Below are 14,091 nucleotides of genomic sequence, written 5' to 3' on the forward strand. Positions count from 1 at the left end.
TAAGTAAGACATTTTTAATACATCGCCAAAGTTTGAGTGTTATTCGTTGAGTTATAAGCATGTTACAGAGCTTACTGTTCTTTACTATGTAAACAAAGATTTTGATTACATTTTGAATGCTAACGTGAATATTTCAGTTTAAAACCTAAAAAGAATATATGAAACGTAAATACTGCTTTTTATGCTTAATCTATACTACTATATTAAAATAATAGACTCGATTTTTTTTAGCTTTAATACCGAGAAATCGGATGAGTACTGTCTTTTGTTTTATATATTTTACCAATCATTGGTACTTGAAGATAACCAATTTGTTTTTATTTTATCTCAATCAAGCTTCGCTAATTAGTAATCAAAGAAAATTCCTTTAAAAAATCCGGAAATCATCTGATTTTTTTGGATTTTACAATCTTGCGCATGCGCATTACATTCACGCTTAATCACGGGAGGCTCTTTAGTTTATGTTTCCAAAATATGACATTTGTATGGATAAACTCAGAAACGATATTACAATTAGTGTAAATTTTCATTAAAAATTTGTCATATATTCATCGAAGGAAATACAGGTGATAACTCTCACTCAGTGCATTTAATATGAAAAATCCCGAGAGTTCCTATTGTCAACATGGTCTGTAAATTCAAAGCGAGGAAATAAGTTGGAGAAAAGTGTTGAATTCTTCATTAGTAAGAATTAAATTTTTAGATGAAAGATATTTACAGCCTCAAAATGGGTTTTTGTGAATAATTTGACTGTTATTTACAATTCAGCTTCATTAATTTTCTCCAAAATCGTTCCGGAGCGATTCTGCAATTTTTTGCTACATTAATACAGGTGTATATATCGGAGGCGTTTTAACTGTGGTGAAGGCCCGTCCCGAGATTTTTCAGTTAGATTTTTCTAACTAAGCAGAGTGTAGTGAAATTAATAGTATTATTGTAGGCTTAAAGCTTAATTATGTAAATGTCAACAATACGGCGTGTCGATGTATCTATTTCGTAAATGTTATATGCCAACCCATGCACGCACGGGTCAAAGTCTAGTATTAAATAAGAAGATAAACAGATGAGCTCTAAACGGATTTTTTACTGGTATATTGAACCTTTGTAAACAAAAACAGGGCTCGAGTCTTGTTTACATGAGAAAGAATTGTGAGCCCTGTGTCTTGCATATGATTCTACGTCTGCCTCTTAAATTTCATTTTAACATTAGAAATGCATTCCTAGAGCATTTTAAATAATAAAAACAGAAATATAGATTTTGACCAAAATCCTGACCATGGCCCTTTTAAACATTAACCATGGTCATGATTTTATTCATTTTACTGACCAGTATTCAAGAGACTCAAATTAGAGCAAAGCTTATCAGTTTTGGATATGTTAATATATAAAAAATGAATAAAGATTACGAATAATACGTTTAGTTGACTGAGAATGAACAAGACATTTAAGACCAATAAACATTTAAATGTAAACAGTTTTCGTCTGGTCTTTGGGTAGCTTCGATGTCTATACGTCCCGGTATAGTTAGGACTAGTTAATTTTTTTCGAACATATTCTGTGCTAAATTTCGATTCCAAATAAAAAATACCAGACAAAAGATACCATAACTTTACTTGCCTCTAAGGTCATCAACAGCACTATAAAGTGTAAAAACTGTCCAAATCAATCCAAAACTTGCTCAGGTTTTTGTTCGCCGTAATTTGCACCTTTTCAAATTTAAAGAAACAGAAGGTAGTGCTAAGGTCTTCTATCCGAATTTTTTTTTCAGACTGGGAGCTAGTCTATTAGTGTATCATTTACGGAATAAACATTTTCATACTTAGTTGATATTTTAACTTTTCATCATAGGGTACCTGCTAATGAAAAATATATCTCAAATTAAACTTCACCAATTTGCATCACAACGTTGTGATTTTAAAAATATATATTAAGCACACATGTACCAATCACTAAGGAAAATTTTTAAATCAACAACAGAATAACAGTTTTTTTTTAACATGTTTTAATGTGTGGCCGTGTTGAAATCTTAAAGGAAATTAAATATTACTAGGGCTTTGTTCGGAACTTTTGAAATATCTTATCAATGCCAATGCTATGCAGAATCCCAATAAACTATTAATCTTACGTCGATTCACCTTAAACCTTAAACTTCATGTGTACCATATAAAGCGGTATGACAATGAAGAAAAATCTAACTTTTCTGATTTTATTCAATGTATACAGATCGCTCAATTATGTTTGATAATTGATTGAACTCTTTATAATTTTTTTTATAAATGTGGTTAAAACATGGTGTTTTATAATTATTCAACAATAAAGTTGATTGTACAGTGAATTGTTTTAAGCAAATGTCAAGTGTTATTTTTCTTTTCATGACTCATCTCAACAGTAAGAAATAATCAGTTTAAACCGGTTCTAGACAATAACGCCTTTGCTGTTACTTATTTGTTACCTTTTATTATTCATTATTTGATAGATGCAATTTACATCGAATATTTTATTAGAATTATTGAGTTTATCAATTATGGAATGTAAATATTAGCATTAAAACTTATTTTTGACGCCGTCATGTCAATAACTGCCAATAACTGCCATCAGTTGAGTAGAAAAATGATCATAACGCGCTAACGAGCGTTCTTCAGTTTGTTTACTCACCTGACACCTGACTGCAGGTTTTGACAATACCTGTCATCAGTTGGGTAGACAACTTCTTATTATGCGCTAACGCGCGTTATTCAATTTCTCTGCTCACTTAAAGGCAGTTGTTGACACGACGACCTCAAAAATTAATCTTTCGATGCAATAATGAATGCACTAAATTCATGCCAATATTATGTTTCGAATATTCGAATCCACTTTGAAGGATACGGTTATATACAGTACAATGCAGTTTATATAGCTAACAACATAGCTCAGATCCATGTCACAGTTGTACTACACCTAGCTGAAAGCACATGTACAATGAATTGTTTTGTTATGCTTCAAAAACAGTTCTAAGAGTTATGTTCTGTTATTCCATAAATTAAGTATCTATAAATTCTTTTTTACATTTAAAATGAACTTAACAAGTTCACACCTTAACAATGGGTTTTTCGTAAAATAGATTGAGAGTTTTCCAGGCAATCGCATTTATAGACAGAAATGCAGGCAGACATAATAGAAAACAAAAAAAAAATGCATTTTTGTAAATATAGTCAAATATAAATTTAAATCACTAAGATTGTGTGTATATACATGTTAATACAAAGAGTACATAAAATAGAAATAGATAATGTGTCACTGCCAGGTCTTCAGCTATCTCATGCTTTAAGCTCACATCATTTGTCTGAAAAAAGATACACATTTTGAAACAGTTTATCCTAATAAAAATATAAATTTTATATAAATTTGTTTAAAATTAGGATTGACAGTCCAAATGAACCGAGCAATTTGAAATTACAAGTACATATACAATACAAACTACTGAAGAACAATATGTCACGAAAAACAACTGATAAGTAGTACATGTTCTCTTCTTGCAATTGAGATTGATTTTTTAAAGTTACATGTAAACATGTTGAGACCATTTTGCCGCCTGATGTTGTAATTGATAAGATTATCTAGTACATGTAATTAAAAATCGTCAATTTATCGGAAATAAGTGTATTAAATTGTCTAATCAGATATCAGATATCTGAATAATTGCGATGTTTCTATACTATTTTTACAAAAGAAATTAGTATGGCTTAATTTAGTCACATGTTCATTGTCGTATCGTGAATGTGTGTAAAATCAACTTTCAATAGAGCATTTCAGTGACGTATAGATATATCATTTAAAGTATTACTTTACATTAGAAACAAATTCAAAAGGCAAAAACGAGGACCAACAATGATATAAAATAAAAAGCATGAAAAAAAACAAGGAAAATGTAACAAAATACATGTATCGATTGCCTAAAACTAACTCAGCATTAAAGAAAATTAAAGATAGATAGATAGATAGATAGATAGATAGATAGATAGATAGATAGATAGATAGATAGATAGATAGATAGATAGATTAATATGTAAGAAATTATTATAATAGATATTAAACTACCTTCGAAAAGTAGTTTTGGATATAATGGATTCGGTCATCCTTAGTCTCAAAAACGCTAACATAACAATCGTTACTTGAGATCAAGTGTGTATATTCAAAAATCAAGGGGTCAGAGTATCTCTTTATTCGAAGAGCAAAATGTTTTACGTCGAGTTTTTTTTCTTCAAGGTAAAAGTACTGAGACAAAAAAGTACTAATGGGCCGGAATGTCAAAACTTAAGTCATAACATAGAAGGGTTATCATTGCTAATTACATGCATAATTTATGATTCAGAAATCCCCTATAATGCTCACAGTGACAACAATGACACAACTCACTAACAATTTTCACGATTTATCTGGGCGGTCTGGCACCGCTGTCACCACCATTTTCATACCACTCCAATCAGTCCTGACTTTATATCGTTAATAGGAAAGTGCATATATTTGGGGTCAAAAGTTTTCAATAAATGACACTTCCCATTGTTCAATATTACTCCTTAAATTTTTAAGTGTTCATCCTAAGAATAAACTTCAGGTTTAATATGTTTTATGTGTGGTTAGCAACATGTATCCTAAATTCCATCTAACGATAATACGTCGGTACCACGTGATCAATATAGTATTCATTTTGCGTTAATAACCTGGCAGCAGATCAAACAATAATTATGTTTAATAAAAGATAGGTTTCCGTTGTATTTCTGGTGAAAATACACACACACACAAAATACAAAGCATTTACAAAAGTTACTCGTCAAAAATCAAGTACCTGTTTTTTGACCTGAATTCTTTAAGACCTGGTGAAAAGAAGTGTTACATTTGTAAGAACACAAGAAATGATTATTCAAACACAAATATAATTATACAACCACAGAATAATGATGTAATTATTTTTTTGTGTACAATTCGATGCATTAATTATATGTATAGAGGACAGTGTTTTTTTAAACATCAATGGATCCTATATAATATTAACGAAAATGAACAGAAAGAACCATAATTCACTATAAGCTATATCATTTTAGTGCACCTTTTTCTAATGACAGATTAAAAATATGATTGATAAATTCAGATCACATACTGTCAATTTCATTACACTGTAGACTACATTTTACGTCATTTCGAATCGTTTTCAACTTTTATATATTGCGTTAAAGATAGTTCTAAAAAATCATCTTTCATTATATTCAATACAATGAATAGACATTGCTTACCCATTCATACATCACAGCGGCTCCAACGTTAATATTCCTAACCTGATCAATGCTATACGTCTTCAGACACTTGGTAACATTTTCCAAATCAACTCCCTCCTTAGGTGCGCCTGACGTTTCCATTTCCTTGATACGGGCTGTAAGACTCAACATCGGAGGCATATCAGCAGGTGGGCGCAAGACATTGAGCATGTCGTTCCATGTCTGATTATAAAACACAAAAAAATCACACATTTACAATTCATTTGTTTTGTTGCAATATTACAAGACAATTTTCATCATTTATATGTACAGTTGTATTTTTACATAAGTGCAACGAAAAACCTAAAATAAATTAACTGGTATAATATATGATTGATAATTAATATTTTAATATTTTAATTATGTTTCAATGAATACCAAATCTTATTAATTAAAGAAGTCAATAAATAATACCTTTAAAGACTCAGGTGGTTCTCCAAGAAGCGTGAGGAATGCTTTGACGGTGTTGTTTATTTCATCCCATAAAGTATGGGAGTTTGCAAGTTCTCCGATCGCCCAGTGTAAAGAAGGTGGTTCTTTGGGAAATTTTTGAAGCTGTTCTAATTCCATTTTAAATTCTTCGAGTTCTTGTATTTCTTTATCGCATATTCTACTTAGAGAAGAGTTCTTAATCATGTGAATTGTTCCCATCGTCACGTACAAATTTCTACGTAGCTTTGCATTTCGAACCTCTAAAAAATGTTATGTTATAAATGTTATAAGTGTTAAAGAAAATCAGTGTTATAGATTATTTTGTACATCAACGCTGAAGTAAAACTATGTAAGACTATAAGGAATACATATTTTTGGAGAAACCGAGAGTTTTGGGTTATACAAATGTAAACATGTTGCATCACTTTCACAATTTACAAACATCATCGATAACAACATTTTCTTCAATTTTCAGTCGTATAATATGTATAACCAATAAGCAATAATGTTATTATATTTCAAAAAGGTTAAAGATCATTTCAGTTAAAGCATTTATATTTTGCTCGCTCTATGTTGTCTGATATTTTTTGTAAAAATCTCTCTCTCTCTCTCTCTCTCTCTCTCTCTCTCTCTCTCTCTCTCTCTCTCTCTCTCTCTCTCTCTCTCTCTTTTCTTACCGTTTTTAATTCTGAGATGTTCTAACTTTGATTTTGCTACGACAATTTGGTTATCAGATGACATAATTTTTTGCTTCAGACATTTTTTGATTCCGTTTTCAATATTCTTGATGCCTTTTGCAAGACCCTCTCCGTGCTTTGGGGCTGATTCTAGTGAACTTTGCAATTCACTTCGAGCAAGTTTTTGGTTAAGTTTCTGCAATTGTATACAAAATCAAATCAAAAGCAGTTGGGAAAAAAGGTTCTTTAAATATTTGATTTTGCCCTTTTAATGAAAGCCAAGGTTATTCAGTATATATGACAATTATATCCGTGTTACATTGAATGACGTCAAACGGAATCAATTATTCATGCAGGTAAATACATAATTGCATTCTCGAAAATATTTTTAAATTAGTTATAGGAGTTTTATGATTTGTTGAAAAACATCTTCTATATCTTGTTCCGATTTTGATGAGCTAAAATGAAATAACAATCTCGACTTCCAAGAAAATATCAGCAGCAACAGATCCTTGTATTACATATGCCATTTTAAAAAAGTATATGAGAGAGAGTCTGTAATTTGTTTTGTGACATTCTTACCTCTTTTGATTTTGCGAAAGTAGAGAGTAAGTAATTGCAAACATTCGACGTTTCCTCGCGAACATGAGCATGTTGTTGGGATTTGCCATTAGAAACGGCTGTGCTTGTTTGCGTCGTTTGCGTCGTCTGTGATTGCCTCACCGTGTTTATAGACAAGGCATATTCCCCTTCATCTGGCACTTCAGCATCAAAATACACGGTGCTGGTTTCTACACTGGTTCGAACACTGACGTTTTCTTGGAGTACTGTTTGATCTTTGTTAGTCGTGTATAATGTGGCACGTATTGTAGTTCGTTCAATGACTATTTTTTCGACGGTGAAAGAAATTTCTATGGTAGATTTAGCGTTAACAGGTACCAATCCCCCAGCATGAGATGGAAGAAAAAATCCAGCAGACGCAGCAGCTGGTCCGGGCCCAAACCCAACTCGACCGGGGTCAAAGGGCAATATTCTACAGTCTTTTTTTCGTTCCTTGCAGTCTACTCTAAATTCAGCTATTCGGGCCATAGTGGACTTATAGGGACCACCATAGCAACAAATTTTAAAAGTTCCTTCGATTGGAAGGGATAATTTAAACTGCCAAAGATCTCCACATCTTATCATTGCTACTAATTTGGGAATGTTTTCTTTTTGGAGCATACGTTTCTCATCATCAGTCTTCCCTGTTCCTTCTTTTAAATAAAGTTCATACCACAAACCAATCTGGTTGGCATTTTTTAATGGAGCTTGCATTTCAATCATACATTCTCCTTTTATAGTATTTAACAGACATGTTTCATCTGATATTAATTTTAGTCCCATTCCAAAGAAAGTTGGCAATAAATACGGCATTTTCTCAAATCTTTTAAGAGAAATTGGATTCTTTGTCAGCTGCCATTTTGAGTCAATAGGATAGCAGGTATGAATAAATTCCTTTGGATTAGGAAAAATATAATATTCTTTAAATGCATTTCTCAGGACCCCTGCTACTCCTTTTTCCGATTTGCCAATAGCCTTTCCACCTGCTTCTAATTTTATCCATCCTGCTGGTCTGTGTCCAAACAGACCTCTACAAACCCAATATGGATGAACGATGTTCCATGAGTTTTCAAAGTATACAGCGGTCCAGATGTCCGAACTGTTTTCTTTAGTTATTGCATCACCTGGCTGATAGTCCCCAGCTTTGGAAAGTCCTTTTATTTTCACACAAGTAAGACCAAATTCTCTGCAAGGAAAATCATTTCTTTTTTATTTCTAACCGAACTATCTGATCTGACCCTTACCAAGTGATCTAAGAAAAATCCTATAAAATACGCTTATCAAGTGATCTAAAAATCTTTCTTATAAAATGTTTTCACGCATGATTTACCTGCAGAGAACTGTGAAAAATGTGGAAAACATTGTTTGTTTTTTGGCCAAAAGTGACAGAAATCCTTCGGGAGAATCTTTGTTTGCAGCTTTGGAGCCAAAATCGCCCTCCTCTTGAATACTAAGCCAAACAAGGATTGCTCTTACAGCTAACCGATCCTTATCGGTTTGTTTCTCGAGATCTTTAAGCAAGTAGTTTCGAAGGGCCTTGAAGCTTGATGCTTTGTCTTGTGGGGTCTGGACAAAATTCAAGAAGAAAAAACCGTTAGTCCTTTACAACCGTTATTAATAATAATCCACATTTTCACTAATTATCTAACTCAAAAACAATTACTGGATAATGGTGTTGTTACAAATTGAAAAAAAAAGTGCATTGTTGTGTTAAAAAACCTTTTACTTGGAATTTCATTGCAAATATACAGTTCCATTTTTTTATGATATATGTATCAAAGGATCCGGTCCAAAGAGTCTCAAAATAAGAGAGAGAAAGTCGAAAGAAAGAAACCAAGATGACGGCATTGTGGTTTACCTCTCTTGCCCTTTTGTCGATGTCGGCAATAGTGAGTTGTTTGTCCGAGCCATGTACTTTTATATCAATGTGGTTCACTGTTCTTGGTCTCGACTCGGAATCAGCGTCCGTGTCTTGAAAATACTCCGGGAACCAATCCTCAAAGAATTTGACGTTAGTTGCCTTTTTAATGTGATTTTCTTGTGCTTCTTCGGACGGTTTGATGTGATTATACTCTTCCAAACTGTCGTCTACCTCCAGCTGACAAAAATATGTACGATCACCTTCATTAATTTAAAAGTTGTTTTGGAATAATTGTTATCTGGATAGGCTAAATGTCCCAAGATAAGGATCTTTCTGGTGTGTTGAACACGGAATTTTAATGTATATGACAAAACATTTCCTATAGAAGACTTTTAATTATATCATTTTAATTTTTATAAGGATGTTAAAAGAAAAATACCGTCAAATATGCAAATAGTTATTTGCAATTGCAATGCCAAATTTTGCTCATCTGTAAAAATGTTTTAAAAATATGAAAAAGTTATAATTCATTTCATTCATTTTGTAAAAATAGTTAATGCTTTTGAAAGAATCACTATAAAGAATTGATTTATGCATGCACGTCTGTGGACGGATACAGAAAAAAAGAAGCTGTAAAATTAAATAGCACCTGTAAATAAGAGAAGTACATGTATTAATGGATGAAGCGAATGTACAGTGTTAAAAAAAATTTTCTGTGAAAAATGAGACCCATCTACTCATTATTTTAAGATTTTATAACAACTTAGTGTAAATAGGCCTTGGGTAAACATGCTTCACATTTATAATAGGAGATTTATCATAAATTCAACATTACTAAACGAAGGAGGGACAACACTTTTACTATCTACATAAACATTTTATAAAATTTCAACCAGTAATGTTTCTGAAGGGTGCATAATTTATAAATGGAATATAAGGCATTAAAAAAATTATTATCAAATTAACACGACGTATCTTTCGATAAAATAAACAGGAGAAGATTTATTCGAAAAATAGGCTTTACAATGTGTTATGTCTTTCGCTAGTGTACCCTTTTATTTTACTACCTAGCAATTTGAGGTACTTTTTATATAATCGCTTTTTAAACCGAATCCGATAGTAAGAGTCTAAAATCATAACACAAGCTTCTACCATCAATTCATTATTATCAGCAAATATAATCCAATAAAGTTAATTTTGTCCATAGCTCAATATTATTATGAAAAAGTTCTTGTATAAACAAAATTGATTTTTATTATTTTTTTTTAAAACAACTAACATACAAAGATTTTGCTGTTCATTGTTTTTATCATGCTTTAAGCAAACAATAAAATTTTAACATGAAATTTAACGCCTACATTTTATATTCATATCAGTATGAAATGGTTGGTTCTCGGTACAAGACTATACTCGTGCTTACATTATTTATTTTTAAAAGCGCTGACGTTAATGTTTCAAATTTTCATCTTTTGATTTTACCAGAAGCGCTTAACTTCCTGCATTGCAAGTCTTAATGTTAAAGAAAAATACAATGTTTAAGTTGGGTAACTGTATAAAGATTGTCAAATAATTTCATTTCAATTCTTTTAGTTTCGAGTCCATACTCCTCTCATAGTGGTGTGGACATATCTTCAAGAGATTATTGCCGTGTAATAATCGGGGTGACATCTTTACGGCAGTTCATTATTAGTAGAAGATTGTTAACTTTATTGATGTGACGTGGATCTTTAAATCACAGTAAGGAGTCTTTCAGTACACTTAGAGATAAGCATTAACATTCTTTATTATCTCGGATTCCGAAAACTTTGAGGCCTTTAATCAACGCTTTCAAAAAGTATGAATATTTCAGAATGTAACTTGCTTATTCTGTGTGCATACATGTACGCTGCATTTCTCTTTAACTTCCTTGTTCATATCAGCCAGCGAACACAATTCATGTTTTCTGACTTCGTGTTATTTTTCGTGTTTTAAGCCTGTTTTACACGCATTTCAATCTCAAATTTAATTTTTATCAATCACATATACATATTTTTGCGTGATTTTATGTTCAATGTTTGTGCTATTTCATTAAAGATCTTTTTGGAATTTTTAAAAAAAAAAATGTATGTATTACTTTAATCAATGGGCTATTTCATTGCCATGATAATACAAATCACATGTATCTTTAAATTAGTCATGTTTCTGTATAAGTGCTTTTAGAAAAAAAAATTAAAAACAATACATGCAAAAGCTTGCTTGCATGATGCATTTCCTCATTAATTTCTTAACGAACGAACGATTAATTTACATCGAATTAATTACCGTTTCTTCCCCCGGATCGGTAGATATGTATAAACAGTCCGATCCTGTTTCTTCTTCCTCTTCTTCTTGTTCATCTTTGACTTCCTGATTGGGAGTTGTACCATTCGAAACTGGTTTTGGGGGTTCTGAAACTGGCTTTATGTTGTTCTCAATGGGTTGCGGTTGTTGCACATCTTGCTTACTTCCCCCGCAGCCCATCTTTTAGCATCGTTTGTTCTTTCTGAAAATAATGATTCATATCAGTTTATGGGGCTGTACTAGTAAGAGAATATAAAGCAACCGTTACATTATAATCTCGATATGTTTTCTGTGAAATTATAGTTAGTATTTATGTTCATAAACTGTAAAACTTATGTGACTATATGAACGGCGTGTTGAGAATACAATTTCATGCATGTGTTGGAATTACGTGCATTTGAGAAACTTCCTTTCACATTAATCATAATACACCAAAATTAAGATGTTTATTTTCTCAGTAAGATTTTTGAACATATAAAAATGTATACAATGTATGAAATAAGATATAATCCATAAACCTCTCCAAAGTCGCCAAATGCAACAACCCAGCACATCGTTTAACCCCCCGCACCTCTCAAAATGAGAAAAAAAGTACACATCTCATGTCACATAGTTTCACTTTGTATTCTTCAGTTAGTATACTTGTATACTTTCAGATTAGGTATGAAGTCAACATTTGGCAAACTATTCAATTACATACCTTTTTCTACATGCCTAGTACTACGTACTTCCGACAGATTCCAAAATACTCTTGACTTTGATTGAACAATGAAATTAATACCTGTCAATACGGTTACCTCAAATTGTCTAAAACAACAATGGATATTTAGATCTACTGATCCGTTTGAAATGATCAGTAAGGTTTAAAAAATAATTTAAAAGCATCGATACGAATCGCCACAACCTGATGCTTAACATCTGATGACAGATACCCCTAAAACAAATAAACAAAGAAGATGTTAATCACAATATGTACCCACCTTATCAATGTAGATACAAGTATGAGTCTACAACGCCGGGAGGCACATAAATGAGATATCAATACAGAGGTTCATTATGCCCCAGCCATCGCTGTGTGTTCAATGCACATTCCTTTTAAACGGCAGTGCATGAATAAAGGAGAAAAATTACTTGGTAAAGCGTTTTAAAATCGTTTGTAAAATTGAATCGAATATTTTCTGGTTTGTCAACTTGAGTAAGAATTGATTTCAAAAGTGCATTGTTGAGCATTTGATTTTTTGAAAATCTTTATTAGAAAATAAGAATCCCATGAAATGTTATTCATCGAACTCTCTGCTTTCATGGACCTTCGTTATTTGATTACATCTATACACTATTTCGCGTGCAGTCAATATAGTTGTTTTCCGTTCTTATCTTTGGATCTTAATTACAACTTTTTTCATATTCAATCAATGAATGCGGTGCTATTATGAACCAGAGTTTAAATCTCTCGATAATAGGGTGACAAAGTCGTAAAAAAAGAACAGTGGAAAAATGCATAATTTATTACAGATACCGTACCTCGGTTGTGATTTACTCTGTGTGTGTGTGAGAGAGAGAGAGAGAGAGAGAGAGAGAGAGAGAGAGAGAGAGAGAGAGAGAGAGAGAGAGAGAGAGAGAGAGAGAGAGAGAGAGAGAGAGAGAGAGAGAGAGAGAGAGAGCGTAAACTTGCTTTTTTAAGCTTGAGAGCAACCTGACAGTAACGATCAAACAGGACAGCCCCCCCCCCCCACACACACACACACATACCACCCCTGAAATTTTACCAATCTTCATTTGTTATTCAAACCATAGTGGATATTTTTATATCCAGAAAAAGTGGAGTGAGCTCCCTTCCCCTTCCTACACCCTCCATAATGCTACCTTCGTAGAAAGAGACAAAATAGTCTGGAGAGAGCTGTGGTGTACGTGGTAATAAACAATTTATAAAAACATCGTAATTTAAACAAAAGAGAAAGACACATGAAACATTGACCAAAAGATTTGACGTTTATGACATTAAACTCACCTGTTCTTCCACTTTATACAATTTTCACCAAGAACTTAAATCGATCAAATTATCAGGCCTTGTATTTTCGCTTGCTTTTAAATTGATGAAGGAAAAAATCATTAGACAGAGTGACAAGTTAATAACTTCTTCCACAATTGGTGGGGGATTTTTTTTTACTTGAGTGAATTTATTGACCCAACAAGAAGTCCTATTCTTTTATATGCATGTCAGAATGTCGCAGATCGTCTTTGAAAGCAATTATAGCTCTCCTTTGTAACTTTCGTTGTTAGGAACACCAAACGATAATATTGCAGCAGTTGAGATATTGTCAATATTCAAGGTAAAAAAAAACTTGCAGCATCATGTAATAATAAAAACAAGTTGTACCAGAGTTTTTTTTTCTGTGGTTTAAAGGGAGGAAGAGAAACAAGGTAGATTTCTGTGAACTAACGAGATACATGTTTGTGTTCGTTCAACAAAATTTTGCCTTAATCAGATTCTCCCTTAGTTAATAATAAATAGTGGTATTACAAATCATAAATTTGTATCTTGTAATGGCATGTATTGATACAGTCCCACCACCCTCTTTGATAGAAGTAATTTTGCTGGAATAACATTCCGTCGGCGGCAATGTTGAGGGTAGCCCATCTTAGCGCAACCAACTTCAAATGGGATATGCAGAAATATACAGGGGAAATCTAGATAATATCTCAAAGACAAATTTAAGTAGGTTTAAAAAGATTAATCTCAAATAAAATGAAAAAAAAACGGCGCTATCCACTCCCAGTACAGTAAGTTCAAATTGGTTGAATGTTGTCGGACCGAAATGTACAACATGGCCGCCGACGGGAGGTGACTCCTGCAAAATCGTGCGTTACTCGAAAAACATCTAGTCTATACATTGTATTTGGAAATGTG

General features: G+C 32.5%; 1 protein-coding gene across 3 annotated transcripts; it reads right to left on the reverse strand.

Moving 5' to 3' along the window:
• Nucleotides 1-2,571: 2,571 nt before the first annotated feature.
• Nucleotides 2,572-13,270, reverse strand: LOC105348196 (hillarin). Of its 3 annotated transcripts, none has more exons than XM_034470345.2 (10): nt 13,192-13,270; nt 11,166-11,385; nt 8,862-9,101; nt 8,334-8,569; nt 6,986-8,189; nt 6,404-6,599; nt 5,709-5,986; nt 5,274-5,477; nt 4,829-4,856; nt 2,572-3,325 (listed from the first exon to the last, which is right to left on the reverse strand). In XM_034470345.2, exons 2-10 carry the CDS (start codon nt 11,361-11,363, stop codon nt 3,318-3,320), a joined length of 2,592 nt encoding a protein of 863 aa, XP_034326236.2. In that variant the 5' UTR covers nt 11,364-11,385; nt 13,192-13,270; the 3' UTR covers nt 2,572-3,317. The 3 variants fall into 3 exon arrangements, with proteins under 3 accessions (XP_034326236.2, XP_034326234.2, XP_034326235.2); XM_034470343.2 differs by lacking the exon at nt 13,192-13,270 and adding an exon at nt 12,164-12,302; XM_034470344.2 differs by lacking the exon at nt 13,192-13,270 and adding an exon at nt 11,884-12,034.
• Between the last annotated feature and the right edge of the window lie 821 nt (nt 13,271-14,091).

This window comes from Magallana gigas, chromosome 6, assembly GCF_963853765.1.
Source record: "Magallana gigas chromosome 6, xbMagGiga1.1, whole genome shotgun sequence".
Lineage (NCBI taxonomy): Eukaryota > Metazoa > Mollusca > Bivalvia > Ostreida > Ostreidae > Magallana > Magallana gigas.